Genomic DNA, 18,108 nt, shown 5'->3' with positions numbered 1-18,108 from the left:
CAGGTCTTTTACCCTATTTTAATTGAATTATTTGGTGTGTTGGGTTTTTTTTTTTTTCTGCTGTTGAGTTGTATGAGTTCTTTATATATTTTAGATACTAACTTCTTATCAGATATATGGATTACAAATACCTTTTCTCATTCCTAGGTGATCTTTTCACTTTGTTGATTGTTTCTTTTGCTCTGCAGAAGCATTTTAGTTTCATGTAGTCTCACTTTTTAATTTTTGCTTTTATTGCTTGGACTCTAGGAATCATAGCAAAAAATCATTGCCAAGACGCATGTCAAGGAGTTTTTTTCCTGGATTTTATTCTGGGAGTTTTATGGTTTTAGTTTTAGTTCTTACATTTAAGTCCTAATCCATTCTGAGTTAATTTCTGTGAGTGGTGTAAGACAGGGGTCTAGTTAAATTCTTTTACATGTGAATGTCCAATTTTCTGAGGATCATCTATTAAAGAGACAACCTTTTCTCCATTGAGTATTGTTGGCTCCATTTTCAAATGTTGGTTGGCCGTATATATTTTGGTTTATTTATGAGCTATCAATTCTGTTCCATTGATTCCTCTGTTTTTATCCAAAACCATACTGTTTTGATTACTATAGCTTTAGAGTATAGCTTGAAATCAAGAAGAGTGATGCCTCCTGTTTTGTTCTTCTTTCTCAGGATTGCTTTGGCTATTTGGAGTCTTTGTCGTCCTATGTAACATTTAGGATTGTTTTTCCTACTTCTGTAAAATGGAATTGGAATGCCATTGGAATCTTGATAGGGGTTACACTGAATCTATAGATGGTTGGCAGTAGTTATGAACATTTGAATAATATGAGTTCTTCTAATCCATGAACGTAGTGTACCTATCCATATATTTGTGTCTTCAATTTCTTTCATCAATATCTTCTAATTTTCAGAGTAGAGATCTTTCACCTCCTACTTTAAGTTTATCCTAAGTATTTTACTGTTTTTGATTGCTATTGTAAATGAGATCAACTTCTTTATTTCTTTTTCAGACAATTTGTTATTAATATATAGAAATTCAAAATTAACCTATAAAAATAGCATCTTGCAGCTTTACTGAATTCATTGATTAGGCATAACAGTTTTTTGGTAGGGTCTTTAGGATTTTCTACATATAAAATCATGTCATCTGCAGAGACAGACAATTTTACTTCATTAAACAATTTTGATGACTTTTATTTCTTTTTCTTGCCTGATGTTTTGGCTATGATTTCCCATACTATGTTGAATAGGAGTGGTGAGGGTGGGCACCCTTGTCTTGTTTCTGATCTTAGAGAAAGAGCTTTTAATCTTTCTCCACTGAGTGTGATATTAGCTGTGGGCTTATCACATGTGGGCTTTATTATGTTCAGATATGTTTCTTTCATACCTAATTTGTTAAGACTTTTTATCACGAAAAGATGTTGAGTTTGTCAAATGCTTTTTCTGCATCTATTGAGACGATCATATAGTTTTTTTCCCTTTCATTTTATTCATGTGATATATCACATTGATCAGTTTATGTATTTTGAATCATCCTTGCATCCAGGGATAAATTCCACTTGACCATGGTGAGTGATAGTTTTAATGTGCTGCTGAATTTGGTTTGCTTGTATGTTACTGAGCATTTTTGCATCTATACTGATCAGAGATATTAGTCACTAGTTTTCTTTTCTGATAGTGTCTTTTTCTGTTTGGGTATCAGGTAATGCTGGCCTTGTGAAATGAGTCTGGCCATGTTCCCTCCTCTTCAATATTGTGGTATAGTTTGAAAAGGATAAATATTAGTTCTTCTTTAAGTGTTTGGTAGAATTCCCCTGTGAAGCCATCTGGTCCTAGACTTTTATTTGGGGTGGGGGGTGGGGGAATGACTACCAGTTCAATTTCATTACTAGTGATAACTCTGTTCAGATTTTCTATTTCTTCCTGATTCAGTCTTGGAATATTTTATGTTTCTAGGAATTTTTCCATTTGTTCTAGGTTGTCCACTCTGTTGGCATATAATTGTTTGTAGTATTCTCTTATGATTGTTTGTATTTCTGTGATATAAGTTGTAGCTTCTCCTCTTTCATTTCTAATTTTATTTATTTGGGCCTTCTCTCTTCTTGATGAGTCTGGGTAAAGGTTTGTGTATTTTTTTTATCTTTTAAAAACCAGTTCTTAGTTTCACTGATCTTTTCTATTGTATTTTAGTCTCTATTTTATTTATTTCTGCCCTGGTATTTATTATTTCCTTCCCTCTACTAACTTTGGGCTTTGTTTGTTCTTCTTTTTCTAATTCCTTTAGATGTCAAATTAGGTAGTTTATTTGACATTTTTCTTGCTTTTTTGAGATTGGCCTGTATCACTATGAACTCCCCTCTTAAAGCTGCTTAGATTTTGCAAATTTATGTTTCTATTTTCATTCATGTCAAGGTATGTTTTTATGTCCTCTTTGATTTTTTTGGTTGACCCATTTGTTTATTAGTTGCATGCTATTTCGTCTCACTATGTGTTTTTTCCAGTTTTCTTCCTATAATTAATTTTAAGTTTCATACCGCTGTGGGCAGAAAAGATGCTTGATATGATTTAGTCTTAAATTTTTGAGATTTGTTTTGTGGCCTAGCCTGTGATCTGTTCTGGAGAGTGCTCCATGTGCATTTGAAAAGAAGGTGCATTCTGCTGTTTTTGGATGTAATGTTCTCTCTATCTCTAAATATATAAATATATAAATAAACAAATATATATAGAGAGTCCATCTGATCTAACGTGTCATTAAAAGCCACTGTTTCCTTATTGATTTTCTTTCCAGATGATCTATCCATTGATGTAAGTGGAGTGTTGAAGTCCCCTGCTACTATTGTACTACTATCAATTTTTCCCTTTATGTCTGTTAATATTGGCTTTATATATTTAAATGCTCTTATATTATGCGCATATATGTTGACCAGTGTTATATTTTCTTATAGGGTTGACCCCTTTATTATTTGTCTCTTGTCATAGTCTTTGTTTTAAAGTCTATTTTGTCTGATATGAGTATTGCTACCACAGATTTAATTTCCATTTGCATAGAGTATCTTTTTCTATTTCTTCACTTTCTGTCTGTGTGTCTTTAGCTCTGAAGTGAGTCTCTTATAGGCAGCATATAGATGGGTCTTGTTTTTTTTTCATCCATTTACCCACTCTGTATCTTTTGATTGGGGCATTTAGTTCATTTATATTTAAAGTGATTATTGATAGGTATATACGTATTGCCATTTTGTTATTTTCTAGTTGTTCTTCTCTGTCCTTTTCTTCTTTTAGTCTCTTCCCTTGTGGTTTGATGGTTTTCTTTAGTGCTATGTTTGGGTTCCTTTCTCTTTGTTTTTTGTGTATCTGTTATAGGTTTTTGGTTTGTGATTACCACACGGTCCATATATATAGACATATATATGTTTATTTTAAGCTGTTGTTTAAGTTTGAACACACTCTATAAGCTCTACATTTTTTTTACACCACTGCAAATATGCTTTTGACATCATATTTTACATTTTATTTTGTCTATTCCTTAACTGTTTATTGTAGTTATGGTTGATTTTACAACTTTTTTCTTTTACCTTCCAACTAGATTTGTAAGTGGTTGATCCACTGCCTTTACTACATGTTTGCCTACATGTACTACCAGTGAGATTTTTTTTCTTTCATATATTTTCTTATTTCTAGTTATGACCTTTTCTTTTCACTTAAAGAAGGTCCTTTAACATTTTTGTAAGCCTGGTTTAGTGGCAATGAACTCTCAGTTTTTACTTTCTGGGAAACTCTTTATTTCTCCATTAATTCTGAATGATAACTTTGCTGAGTAGAGTATCCTTGGTTGTAGGTTTTCTCCTTTGAGCACTTTAAATACATTATGCCACTCCCTTCTGGCCTGCAAAGTATCTGCTGAAAAATCAGCTGATAGCTTTATGGGGCTGTAAGTATGTAAGTCCTTATTTTTCTCTTACTGCCTTTAAGATTCTCTTTAACTTTTGCCATTTTAATTATGATATGCCTTGGTGTGGCTCTCTTTGGGTTCATGTTGTTTGGGAATCTCTGTGCTTCCTGGATCTAGATATCTATTCCTTTCCCCAGGTTAGGAAAGTTTTCAGCCACTATTTCATCAAATACATCTTCTGCCCCTTTCTTTCTCTCCTTCTGGAACCTCTATAATGCTACTGTTAGTATGTTTGGTGCTGTCCCATAGGTCCCTTAAATTAGTCTCATTTTTATTTTAATTTTTTTTCGAATACCCAAAATAGTTTTATTTTAAACATTTACCAAATTTAAGTTTTGCTAACTTCTGATACACAGACATGTATATCTACATGACTGTTTATATATGCATATATAAATACATATGTAATTCACATCTATGGTAATATTTTGAGCTTTACCTATGAAATTAATTTCAATTGGGGTCAAATATTTTATCTTTTGCAAGAAACCTAATTTGTTCATGAAAATCTTGAATCCATCCAAGGTAAGGAATAGAATCCCGGGTAGGACTGGGATATGGGAGTGGGGTGGTCAGACATGCCACTAGCCCATACAGGGTGTATTGGTGCAAATTAGAAAAAGGAGCCACATCATCTGGGCAGACACGGCCATGTACCAATAAACTCAGCTTGTTGAGTGGAGCAGGACTTCAGCTCCCATTCCCTGATGCAGCTGGATGCCTTGCACTGGGTGCAACCAGCATGTAGGTGGCAGTCCTAGAGGGACGGCTCAGTGATGGTGCAAGCAGAAGATGGTGTTCTGGCCACCCTTGTACAGCTCCATTCCTTGCTAGACTGATTTAATTTGTCTGGAGGAGGTTGGTCGGGTAAGGATCTTTTCTTCTCACCACTTCTGATGATTTAGCTGAAGAAGGAGAGCTCCCCGATTGAAAAAGTCCATTTTTCAGGTTCAAGTGTGCAGATGGCCATGCAGCCTCCAAGTGGGCTTTCATGGTTTAATCTTAGGAAATAGCCCAGTGTTGATTCTTGATTCCTAAAAAAATATATGCTGTCGATCTGGCTGTAGATGAGCTTTGCAATCTCCCTTTTCTCCCGGAGCCTCAGCTCGGCCGCCTCACGCCCGGGGTCGTACAGAGGGGCTGCGCGAGGAGCAAGGAGCGGGCGGGGAGCCACCGGGCCGCGCCCCAGTCCCAGGCGGGCCGGCTGGGGGATCAGGGCTGTGCACGCCCCCACCCAGACGGCACGGCCAAGCTGGCATGCAGCAGCGTCCCACGTCCTCCAGGCTTGCTCCGAGGACTCCTATTCTCGTTTGTAAAAACCCTTTTTTCTTTTTGCCATTGTGATTGGCTGATTTCCACTATTCTTTCTTCCAAATCACCTGTGCATTCTTCTGTCTTATCTAATCTGCTGTTGATTCCCTGTAGTGTATTTTTATTCCACTGATTATATTCTTCAGCTCTGACTGGCTCTTTTCTATATTTTCTAATTTTTTTGAAGTTATTGCCATATTCTCCATTTTTCTCCCAAGATCAGTAAGCATTTTTGTGACCACTGATTCGAACTCTTTATCAGGTAAATCACTTATCTCTGATTCATTAGGGGGGGTTGTGGAGTTCTATCGTGTTCTTTCAGTTGTAACACATCCTCTGTCTTCTCATTTTGTTTGACTTTCTGTATTTATGAATTAGATGAAACAGTTCCAGTCTTGAAAGCATGTCCTTGTGTAGGAGCACCCTTATGCAGACTGCATGTGTCTTGTGGCTTTGGCAGGAGGACTGGAGGTGAAGTGGTCATGGGCCAGGGCTTCTCTCAGGGCATGCCAGGGCAGCCACCTTGGTGGGTGGGTCAGGGGGTGGGAGCAGCTGGGGCCAGAGCCTGGTGCAAGCCAGGGCTTCTCCCAGGTTACACTGGGAGCCACCACCTAGATGGGTGTGGGGAACACTGGAGCCCAGCACGGACCAGGACTTCTCCTGTGGTGCATCAGGGGCTACTGCCTTGGTGGGTAGGAGGGACTGGAGCTGGAGCTCAGAACAGGCTGGGGGGCATGCTATCTTAGCAGGCTGGCTAGAGTGCCAGGTGCTTTTCAGTCTGCTGCCTCTATGCTGGGACTCAGAGCAAGTAACCCCTTTAAGAGCAAGTTTTGGTTTCTTGTTGTCCTCTGGCTCTCCTGGTTGTAAGCCCCACTGGTTTTCAGAATTAGTTAAGGGGGCTCATATTCCCAGTTCTAGTCCCTAGGGCTAAGGTGCTCTATTTGGGGTTTGAACCCCTCATTTCTTAGGGAGGACTTCCAAGTTTGTGATATCCCCTTCTGCTTGTGGGTCACCCATTGGGGTGTTGGTCCTGACTAGATTGCATCTGTGCCCCTCCTACCTGTCTCGATGGGTTTTTCCTTTATATCCTTAATTGTATAAGATATTCTGCTAGCCTTCAGGTTGCTCTCAGAGAAAGTTGTTCTGTATGTGGTTGTAGTTTGGGTGTGTCCATGGGAGGAGTTGAGCTCAGAATCTTCCTACTCTGCCATCCTGCCTCTCTTTCGTTCTTTTTGCTCCTATGGCTAGATAAGGTCCTATCTTCCAGGTTGCTGATTCTTTGCATGGTCAAGTGGGCTTTTGAAGCTCTCTGTTGAAATATCAATTCATTTATTCTGTCTTTCAGCCCTAGGATTTCCATTTTGAGTTTTTTGTTTGTTTTTGTTGTTGTTTTGCTTTTGTTATTGGTTTCTATTTCTTTGTTAAACTTATTTGGTTCATGCATTACTTTCTTAATTCTATTGAGTTGCCTGTGTTTTCTTGTAGTTCAGTAACTTCTTTAAGAGGATTATTCTGAATTCTTCGCCTGACATTTAATAGTGCTCCATTTTTTTAGGATCCTTTATTAGTGCCTTATTAATTTCCTTGCATAGTGTCATATTTACATGATGTTTTATGGTCCTTGATTTCTTACACTGGTATATTTGAATAAGTGATCTCCTCCTATAGACTTTGCTGGTTCACCTTGGCAGAGAAAATTTTTCACCAGTCAGCTCAGTTGGGTTTCCAGGCGTATCTGCTGGTAACATCCTTGGGCAGGTGGGGAGCTGCTAAGGGTCTATTTTGGGGCAAGACAACTGTTTGAGCTCTAAGGTCAGGGTGAGGTACGTTCCCCTAGCTGAGAATAGCTGGATAGACAGCTGCTTGGTTCCCTGCCCAAGGGAGGCTATAGGATGTGCTCCACATTTGCTTGGATTCTATGGTGATGCTTGTTAAGTGGTCATGACTGGCTTCTTTACTCAGCAGTAGGTAGGGCTATGTATTGGCTTGCCTTGCAGGACAGCAGGACAGGACCCAGGAGCTGCACAGCTTGTTGTTTGGGGACCTGAATCAGGCAAGAGTGTAAAATGAGTATCTTGGTCAGGCAAGGCCACCAGTTTTGCTCTGCAGATGGGAAAAGCCATGGATTGTGCTCATGGGTTTTAAGTGGCACTGTAAGCAGAGCTATTGGAGCAGCTATGCAGTGTGCTCTAGTTAGGCTCCCCGATCAGGAAGCCTGAAGGAGCTATGAATGGAATTATGAATTCATTTCCCTTCCCCAGTGCAGTGGGAGAAGCAACTCCAAGACCATGATAAGTCTCTTTGTTTGTGGTGGTGACTCAAGCCAATCCATGCCCCAAGTTCCCTGGCCAAAGAGAGCCACTTGCTTTGCCCTGGAGGTCAGCTCTGCCTGCCTGCCTCTCAGTTTGTGCATTACTGGGTTATGCAGCAGCTTCCAGGTATTCTGCCAGCCTTTCCTGGCAGATGGGGTGGGGACTCACAATCCACAGAGGGTGAGGCTATGGCTCAGCTCCCTTGCCTGGGTGTGGGCAGACCAGGCTCCAGGGCCTGAAAAACTCATTTGAGGACTTGAATCAGGCAGACCTGCACTCCTCTAAGTTCCCTGGTCAGACTGTGCTACCGTCTTGGTTCTGAAGATAAGCAAAGCCTCTGCTTGGGACTACTACTTGGGCACTGCAGGTAGGAACTCAAACTGCCAAGATCCGAGGGCTGGTTGTTGCAAGCCCCTCCTTAGTGGTGTCTCATCCATGAACAGTTGCTGGTTTTTCTTTTAGTTAGGGGAAGTGACATCAGCAATGACCTGTCACCATCTTGGTGACATCATTCTCTATGATTGCATTCTTGGAGTATCCTCAGGGGTAGCAACCTCATGTTCTTTCAAGGTAAATCTCATTTCTGAATACTGAAAAGTCACTGGGAGTCAAATCTAGGAAGTGATGGGTCATCATACAAAGCTGTGTGATAACCCTTTTGGCTTACACACTCCTTTCAAGAATGTGATTAAATTTATGAAAAGGAGAAAGGGAGGCTGTGAATAATATTTTGCATCGAAAGCATAGGCCTGTTTCTATGAGATGGGTACTTTCAACCATTTTGTCAAAAACCGGGGTTTCTAGACAGCACTCAAGAGCTCCCTTGGCATGCTGTAAATGCAAGGAGGCCTGTGTTGAAGGGTAGGGTATTCCATCCTTCATTCACTCTTCATCAGTTCCATCTTTCTCCAGTTTGAATGTAAGCTTAGGGAGAACAAGGGTTTATGTTTCATTTACTGGAGTTCCTCGAACAGGGCCTAGTACTTAGCCCTCATTTAAGTATTTATATAATGAATGAATGAGTGAATGGATGAATAATATTGGGTTCACAAGTAATATTTCAGTTATCAAAAGAACTATTTGCTAGAAACAATTTTTAAGAACCACTAGCACAGGTAATTCAAGTGGAGATAACTCTGGGAGCATAATGGGTAGAGGGCTAGGGTTTCTTTGAGATTCAGACAAATCTCAGGATTAATAGTATAGTGCCAATTCCATTTGAGAATAAGTTCAGATACCATCTCAGAGCAAGGCACAGTAACCACTCGGTGTGATAGCACAGTCAGCCTCTGAAATGGGAATATGGGTCAAGAAACCCTGCATCACTTTAGTAAGGAGCTCCTTTGCTTATGGATGAGGTCGTCAAAGCAGTCATAGACTCGAGTCTTTATTAAAAAAGAGAATGAACAAGAATAAAGCCTGTTCCATAATCTTACTCTTTTTCTATATACCTGTGGGTGGCCACAGAAACAATGATTGATTACTGGTCCTGGATTCTCTGGCTAAAATAAAGTGCCTTAGCTTCTGGTTGAAAATGAGGACTGTCAATGCAAAACAACAGAACAGGGAGTGCATATATAATTCTACTGCAGAAATGTCTTTCAATTCTGCTGAAAATATTTTTTAAAAAGCTAGAAACAAAGACACATTTCATCTAGCAAGGGCAATACAAAGGGGTTATATAAATTTATTTTTCATATAACAATTGATTCGTTTAGAAAAAAGTTCCCATTTTCAATGTTTAATTCCATCTCTCATTTTTTAAAAAAAAATCACTAAAAGGACAAAAACCCACACAAAAATACAATCTGTATCTGTTCTATATTTACAGATAACCGGTCACTATTAAGGCACAGATTGATTAAAAACATTTATTCAAATAATCCAAATATCTTGTGCATCATATAACACTGACAACACCGTATACTGTAGTGTCATAATCCCTTCATTGCATCAAGAGAAAGTGAGAAACGTAATTTCCAGTGTTTGTTTTTTATTTACTTTTTTAGCCACCCTATTTAATCTGGTTTAATTGGGACAGTTTTCCCTTTGGCATAATGTCAAAGCACTGTTCATAAAACCTATATCAACTCAATACTGCAAACCATTCCATTTTCCTCCTGTTGCAAATGCATGGTAGAGAGCTGGGGGGAAAGACTCCAAATGATTATTTTTTATTTGGGGAGGACGTCTTATTAAAGAAATGACAAAATTTAAAGCACTGAGTTGTTGCACAGGAAACAGATCTGGAATTCTTACTCTATTGCTGAGTGTGTAGCATGATGTGTTCATATAGCCATATAAGGCAGGGAGCTCCATGTGATGACCTGCATACATGTGACATACATGCAGGATCATTCCATTGTACTTGTGAAGGGAGTGATTTAGTTCTACATCCATAAGCACATACAGTTCTGTTTGGGAACAGGCATCTCCTTAGTGCTGTTATAATTGATAATTTTATGACAGGCCCATTATCTATGCCTTCACGGTAACCAATACTCTTTTTTTTAAGTGAAAATTTTTCGGTGTGCAAAATTTCTCTCCGATTCTTGTTCTAACTTTAATGATAAGACTTAACCATGGAAAAACTCAGACAAGTATTTCTGATCCCACATTTGTATGAAAGTCCCCAATTATTGTGTATGAATCTAATGCCTTCTGTGGAGAGCACGTGACAGTGGTTTATGTCCATGTAGAAAGTCTCGAATACTGAACATAAATAAGTCATTACAGTACAGGTAAGTCACCACATGTCCTATGGGAAAGTTTGCCAACAAATTAATACACTTGGAAATAATATTGCTTTGAAGAAAGAGAGGCACTTAGTGATTGTCTTCATGGATTGAAAACCCTTCATAAATCCATAATAAGATGTCTGAAAAGACCTAGGAAACAATGTTGCCTGATTTCTTGGACTTTCACAGTATCAAGATTGTAACAATGAGTTTAGCCACTTACAAAATAGTCTTTTATTTTTCCTCCTTCAGAACTCTGCTGTCTTTGTAAACTGTCACCCTGGAGACTTAAATAAAGCCTTTCCATTCTCAACAAACCCAAGTCTACTTCAAGCAGACAGATATGGTTTTAGGCAAGTCCTGTGACCACATGGAGCACAGCTAATGTGTACATAAGGACAGTGATGTATTTCTCCTCCTCATGGCAACAGTGCTGTCTTGTCAGATGATTATTTATCTTTTTTAAATAAAGTGACAATCTAGGGCTCCAGTTATTGAATGCCGTCCATTCTCTACCATAAATCTCTAGTAGATATCAATTTAATCAGTTATGTACGGTATGCTTATAATATCTAAAAATAAAAGTTTGATATAAATAAGTGTCCTTTAGTGGCAGTATACTAAAAATAGCCCTTTGCCTTCAGACAACCATTAAAAACATTTTAGCAATACAGGCAGCAGCTAAATATGACTGAAAAGGGTTAATATTGTAAAGTCCATTTGGTCTTTCTTTGCTCGCACCTGTTACAGTGAACTAGGTTCATTGCTAAGTGTTTCTAGGATGCTGACATAAATGAACAGAACTGGTCCATAACCAAGTGGAGTCACTTACATTTCCCAAAGTCACAGACTATTCTGCACAAAAACTAATCATCCAGTACTACTATGTCAAATAAAAATTTAACGCAGTCTGATTTGTACCAATACATCAGGTGACAAAAACGAGAGAAAGAGAGATAATTTCCACAGGACAAGAAGTAAGAAAGTGTAAAGTGCTGAAAGACCTCAATAATTATTTTAAAGCAGTACCAGAAAATCCCTCTTTGATTATTTTTTTTTAAAAAATCCCCAAATACCAAAACAAAATAAGCAAACAAACAAAATAACTTCTGTGTTTTCTGGCATCCCAGATGTCAACTCAGCCTTCATGTTAAGTAAAAAAATCAGTGCATATGTTATTATATAGGTAAATAAAAAAAGGAAATAAAGCCCTACCCTCATATTGCAAATTCTGTCCAACTGCCGTTAGGAAAAAAAAAAGTAATCCTCGTGTGGCATTCTGTATGATGACATAAGAACATCATCATCTCTCTCTTCGGCACAAAGTTCAGGTGCGAATAAGATGCTTTGGTCCTGATACCAGACACCCGAGTGCTGAGGACGGTGTGCAGTGAAGGCTGTTCACAGATCTCCTGCGTCCGACTTGACAGAGTTGGCGGGCGTGTGCCTGGACGGTATCGCTACCAGCGGCCACTGACACTAGCAATGTCTGAGTGATACTGACGGGGTAGCCTCCCACTTGCTCCGCCTTCCAGGAAAGAGGTGCGTGTATTTGGCGGTTCAAAGAGCTTTCTTCGGTTTTTATTTAGTTCTGGAGAGAGAGAGAGAGAATCAGCACATGGCAGTAGAGCTCAGCTCAGAAAATGGTGATGTGGTAGGTTTTGGGGGGAAGGTCAAGCAGGTAGCAAAAGGAAAACCTTTAAGTTGACCGTCAAGACATTTTTGAAATGCTAGAAAGTCTGATATGAAAGGTAGCCATTTGTAGCTGAGAGAACCAAGGACAGCAAGTCATTTTTACTGCAGTTCGTAAAGTATCTGGGGAATATGTCATCCTCAGAACACTCTCAAGTCCAAATATACAAAATAGTTTCACTGATCCCAAGTGTCATTTCAGAGGCAAAGGGAGAGGCACCATCAAAGCTGGTGAAAGGCATATGAGAGGATGTATTACCAGTGATACAGAAAATTATTATAGCTCATTAAACTCATCCATGTCAAACACAGTGACCATTAAATTATTTAAGTCGACATGAAAAGAGGATCCCACTTCTAAACACCAGAATACTGGAGAAGCACACTGATCTGTTAATCCACAGCCCCGGGTACGAGGGAGACGCAAGAGGGAGGAGATACGGGGACATATGTATATGTATGGCTGATTCACTTTGTTATACAGCAGAAACTAACACAACATTGTAAAGCAATTATACTCCAATAAAGATGTTAAAAAAAAAATCCACAGCCCCGTGGCTCCACTGACTCATGATGCCTATGCTCCTTGAGTCAGAAAGGGTTATATGAAGAAGCATATCGCATCAGCAGGAGGTTTCTTTGAATAAAAAATCAACTTAGTAAACATATCAACAGTTAAGGAAATTAATACAATTGAAAACAACCAATACGTGAATCCAAATTTTCAGGGAAAAACTAAGATCCTCGATTTTCATTTTAAACAAACCAGAGTACTGGTGGTTTAGTTTATGTCTTTTCCCAACTAAAAATTATTCACCAGAAAGGTGAAAAATGGAAGCAGCCTACCTTGTTTATGACTATGCAATCCTCCCCTCCATACACACATTCACAAATTCTCAAGTCAACTGATGTAATTATTACTAACAAACTCATACAAGTAAATTGAATTGTCAGACTATAGAAAGCAGCGTTTCTGATAGCCACCAAATGCAAATATAGTTGACCTTTGAATAGCACGGATTTGAACTGAGTGGGTCTACTTATACATGGATATTTTTCAATAGTAAATACTACAGTATTACACAGTTGGTGGAATCTGCACATGCAGAGGAACTGTGGCTACAAAGGGTGACTATAAGTTACATGGGGGTTAACTCCTGTGTGGTTCAAGGGTCAACTGTATCTTCAAACTTATTCAATCTCAAGTAGACGGAATATATAGTTGATGTGTTTAAAGCTGTTGTCTTTTTCACTGGGAGGGTAGTGAAGCAAGTGATTCAGCACCTTTAATTATCTGCATGAAACTCAGGACTTTTTCAACCATATATACACACAACCCCATTCTGAGTGCTAAGATTACACAGCAAGCTATGGCCTGCTACAGTAATGCTGAGGATGAGAACAGAGGCTCAGGCAGGTTGCAGTGGGTCGTAGGTGGCCAGGGACAGCCATATGGCCAGATGTGCTCTTGTCTCCCAAGTGCTAGAAGGGAGATCAATACCCTTAACATTTCACCCCACTGCTTTCCAAAATGTAACTGTCTGCCCTATAGGGGTGACACATGAGTGAAGACACCTCTTTTCTGTTCACATTTAAGTCTTAGGGGAGAAGAGAACCAACAGTAATTTATTAGAGCCTATTATACAAAAAGCACTTTACATTCGTTGTGTCCTATTTAAGTCCTCCTTAAGGGGTAGATAATATTACCATCCTCCATTTTATAGATAAGGAACCTGAGTTTTAAAAATAGATGAAGTAACTTGCCCACATGCCTGTTAAGTGACAGAGTTGAAACCCTGCCTGCCTGATGCAAAGGTCTATGCTATGGGCTTCAGTGGTCGGTCCATCCATTGGGCGGAGATCAACCAAGGTATCAGGAATACAAATTTGAGAAATTGGTAGTTTCAGGTATGTAGATAACAGAGCTTTCCTTCATATTTTATATGGATATCAAATTTACTTTTTAAATAGATAAAGCTTAGAAACTCTGAAGAAGCAAGGAAGATATTACAAGCAAAAGACACATGCAGGCATGCGTATAGATGGCTATTGTTTCAAGTTCCTGAAGAAATGCAGTAGCAATGACATTCCTATCACATGTATCTTGTTTAAAAAACAAACACATAAAATTCAGAGATCAAGACAGAATTGAATATATTTAAAGGCAAACTTATAGGAGAGTTGAGAATAAATGAATCCCCTTTAACACAGCCTGGGAAAGTTTTATCACCTTCAAATGAGGAGACTTTCTTTGGCCTCCGTTTTCTCATGGGGAAATAACCCATGAATCAGGAGGACATTCCCACACTATAGAGAAGGAGAAGAAAGGAGTAAGTCAAACACCATTCTCCGTGAGCACTTGAAAACAGTCGGGCCACTGAAGACAAAAATTTTTAACAGACATTGAAAACTTCATTCTGAAAAGTCACATCAGCTAGATTTTTGAGAGGACAAATGATCATGAAGAAATTCAGCCACTCCCTAAAGATGTAATTTCTAAGAGTTCATATATAGAGATATTTCAAGTGTGAAGCACAGAGATAAGTCTTTAAGATTATCAAGGATCAAGTCCTACTGAAGAGACTTTTGTTCTTGTTGTTGTTTTTTAAATTAGAAAGCAAACTCCCTCTTCTGATTTTTTTCAGTAAGCCTAAGGGATAGTTTGAGAAAATACCAACCTTTTTCTTTGAAATTCCAAGGTTCACACAATCCTGGCAGCTCTCAGGATCTTGTTGCGGATCTGAACAGAGTCACAAACTAAAAGAATAGGTCAGGAAATGTTAGATCTACCTGAGGCTGTGGCGGAAAGCCTGTCAACAGGATGCTAAACTTCCTTTCACTGAGTCCCTGAAATTTAGTTAACCAATCACTAAAATACTCAGAGAGAAATCCATGAATTTTCAAAAAATCGTGGATTTGAAAAAAAGATGAAATTTTTTCTCTGATTCATTCCTATTAGAGATAAATCTCATCTCCTCCTATAACATTAAAATAAATGTCTTCTGGCCCAAGATTAAAAGCAAACCAAAACCTTATACTGAAAGAACAACTCCGATTATAAGTTAAAAATCGACAAAATTTTAAAAAGTAGTTTGAGCAAACTCTGTATCTAATCAAACTATGTAACCACAAGACAAACCTAAGTCAAGGCTGACCTGATATCCTGCCTCTATCTGGAAATGAAGTATTCTGAGACTTTAAATGAATGTCTTTGTTATCAGAGGAATTGAACTGGAAAAAGAAACTTTTTGATGAAGGGTTTCTCCATAAAAACTTATTCCCTGCAGAGAAAATGATTTACCAAGTTCAAACAAATGCACTTCAACAAAGTAAGGCAAAATCATCCTTAAATAATCAAATACTTCCCACTGTACAGAGCATTCATAAGGCATCTTATTCAAAGTCTCTAGTTCCCTTTAAAAGCAAGAGGACCTGTGAACCTCACTGAGAGAGGCAGTCTATAGAAATAAGATATAACCTCAAAAGAACACATTGAAGATGATGATTAGAGAAAACAGTTTTTTAAACGAGGACTCAAAACCCCTCCTACTCCCCAAAACCCACCTAGAATATGTCACCAATGTCTCCCAGAGTAAAAGTACTGAAGATCCACTTGGAATCTATGAAAATATTTAGAGATATTTGCTTGTTGCTGGAAGCTTTAGAGAGTTTGGAATTGGGTTGGTACACAAAGAAAAGACGTAATTTTCATTGTACTGTCACGGATATTCCACAAAACTCTAGTGAAAGATTATGGAGTTCTGAAACATACACTTCTGTGGTATAAATGTGCGGCCCCATAGACCTATTTTAACAGTATAGGCATGGTGATTGAGTTAATAAAATTTCAAGTAGTATATCAATTCCATTTGCAAATTAATAAAATAATGTAAAAATATATGAAGTTAATTTGGGTCCAGAAGTAACCCTCTGAGACTGAGCTTTAGGGTAAAGAAGTTGAAAACTATCCTATTGCCACAGATAGTAAAAAAAAAAAAAAAAAAGAAAGAACAATAATAATACATATCATTAAAACTGTAGGTTATTTTCACTGTGCCTGACGATATACCACATGGAAGGACAGATGTTAGAAATGGAAGGTGACCTTATACAATCACCTACTCCAATCCACCTTCACAGTTAAGAAACCACAACCAAAAGAGGTTTGGAAACTCTCCCGAAGGTACATGACTTGGAGAGGCAAATCTCAGATCTCGTTATGTGAATACAGTGTTCTTTCCACTATAACCAAGCTGATCTGATGAGTGAACAGGCAACAGTGGCTGCCCTGTGGAGCACCATCAATGCAGCCGCTTGGGTATATAGGGTGGAGGAAGACTTCTCAAACTGATGTGTGCAGGACTATTCATACAGAAGCCTGACGGGCTACTCAATGGCTGAATTTCTACACCTATTTCAAGGCTACTCTGCTTATATCTGCTTCAGATATATACGATTTCCTGTGGGGAGGTGGGCAGGGTTGATCAGCTGCTATAAAATAATGCAAGAGCAATCTGTTGCTGAAAGAAAACGGAAAACCACTGAGGCTTTTAGTTTGATGGTTCAATTAGTGAATGCTGTTTAGAAAGGGCTTTCACCAGTTGGATGCCACTGCTGGCCTCATAAAAGCACAGCCTACAAATTCAGTGTTTTGAAAAGCAACGTCATTTTCTCACCACAACTGACGTTTGGCTCTGTCTTTTTGAGAGACTGGCACACATATAAAATTGGCATTCATGAACTTGATCAGAAAGACTTCAAAAAGTAACCTCATTTTTCTGCCACCCCAATTCCTTCCTCATATTTCTCCAAACACCTTTTTGAGGTACATTGTTATGTATTTGCCAACTCATCATCTGCCCATTCCTTCCACGTGGGAGGTACCTAGTAAATACGTGTAGAGCATTTTCTTATACATAGAACATGCAAAAGATGCACAAAGGCGGTGGTCTGGGAGACAGACCTTCAGACTTTCCTTCATTCTGTGACTACTTTTACTATACTACCCTCTTCTGTGACACACAGTTCTATTAAAACTTGGGGTAGGGCTTCCCTGGTGGCGCAGTGGTTGAGAGTCCGCCTGCCGATGCAGGGGACACGGGTTCGTGCCCCGGTCCGGGAAGATCCCCCATGCTGTGGAGCGGCTGGGCCCGTGAGCCATGGCCACTGGGCCTGCACGTCTGGAGCCTGTGCTCCGCAACGGGAGAGGCCACAATGGTGAGAGGCCCTCGTACCGCAAAAAACAAAAACAAAAACAAAAAAACAAAACTTGGGGTAAAGTTAAAAAGCATTAAGACAAGAAATACCAATTCTCTTTTTCTCTGGTGCAATGATCTCAGCTGCTATGCAGGAACACATGCATTTAAAGCATGACAGCCAGTCCAGAATAATTATTCACGAACGCAATGATCATTGCTTAATACAACCGCAAAATGGAGAATTAAACTGCTCCCTCATCCCCACGTTCTGCAAAGGGCAGTTTTGGTTAGATCTTTCCAAAGAGATCTGTTTTAAGGAAAGACACTGTCAAGGCAGGTTTTCAGGCAATGCCTTGACGAAGCAGTGGGCATGTTCTTGGCATTTGTCACACTGTCAGTGGGAAACACTCTGAAACCACAACCCCAAAGCTGCCAGGTAGTAAGCAAGGGGTTGGTGGGCAGAACCAGCCCCACTGGCTGGAGACCAATGGCAGAGGTTCTTCAGACTTTAAAATATGAACAAGAACATTTCTATTCACCTGAGATTGCAAGCAGCATTTTCCTCCTGGCACCGAAAGTTGTAATGCCCAGCTCCTTCAGATCCTGATCTGTGAGAGTGAGGAATGTCTGAAGATCGATCTGTGGGTGAACAAGTCATCTATAATCAATATATTAAGTATCTTTCTTCTTCAGCATAAATTCTACTCATTGCAACACTTATTTATTAATTATGCTCTGCCTACTTTCACAAAAGAGTGGTGGGGACAATACAAACCTAAGGGACAAGAGTTAAGTAACAAAGGTGGTAAAATGAAAGTGATGATTCTAGCAGAAGACTTAATCTAAGCCAGTGATTTACTGCAATTGAAATATAAACTTAGGCATCCTAAGGTCCTGGCATCCTAAGGTCCTAG

The 18,108-nt window shown here is 39.1% G+C and overlaps 1 protein-coding gene across 4 annotated transcripts in view; it reads right to left on the bottom strand.

The window, feature by feature from the left end:
• Positions 1-9,265: 9,265 nt before the first annotated feature.
• The window catches only part of BICC1 (BicC family RNA binding protein 1), a 304,425-nt gene continuing 295,582 nt past the window's right edge, over positions 9,266-18,108 (bottom strand). For 3 of the 4 annotated variants that reach the window (XM_060108607.1, XM_060108598.1, XM_060108626.1), the window contains 2 exons: positions 17,734-17,833; positions 9,266-11,895 (listed from right to left, as the gene is read on the bottom strand). In XM_060108607.1, the coding sequence (XP_059964590.1) occupies positions 11,765-11,895; positions 17,734-17,833 (231 nt within the window). In that variant the 3' untranslated portion in view covers positions 9,266-11,764. Of the gene's footprint in view, positions 11,896-14,674; positions 14,754-17,733; positions 17,834-18,108 lie in introns of all 4 variants that reach the window. The other variant, XM_060108618.1, reaches the window with a different exon arrangement.

Source organism: Mesoplodon densirostris, chromosome 1 (assembly GCF_025265405.1).
Source record: "Mesoplodon densirostris isolate mMesDen1 chromosome 1, mMesDen1 primary haplotype, whole genome shotgun sequence".
Classification (NCBI taxonomy): domain Eukaryota; kingdom Metazoa; phylum Chordata; class Mammalia; order Artiodactyla; family Ziphiidae; genus Mesoplodon; species Mesoplodon densirostris.
The sequence above is the reverse complement of the archived record's forward strand: the minus strand, read 5'-3'. Positions and strand labels throughout refer to the sequence as shown.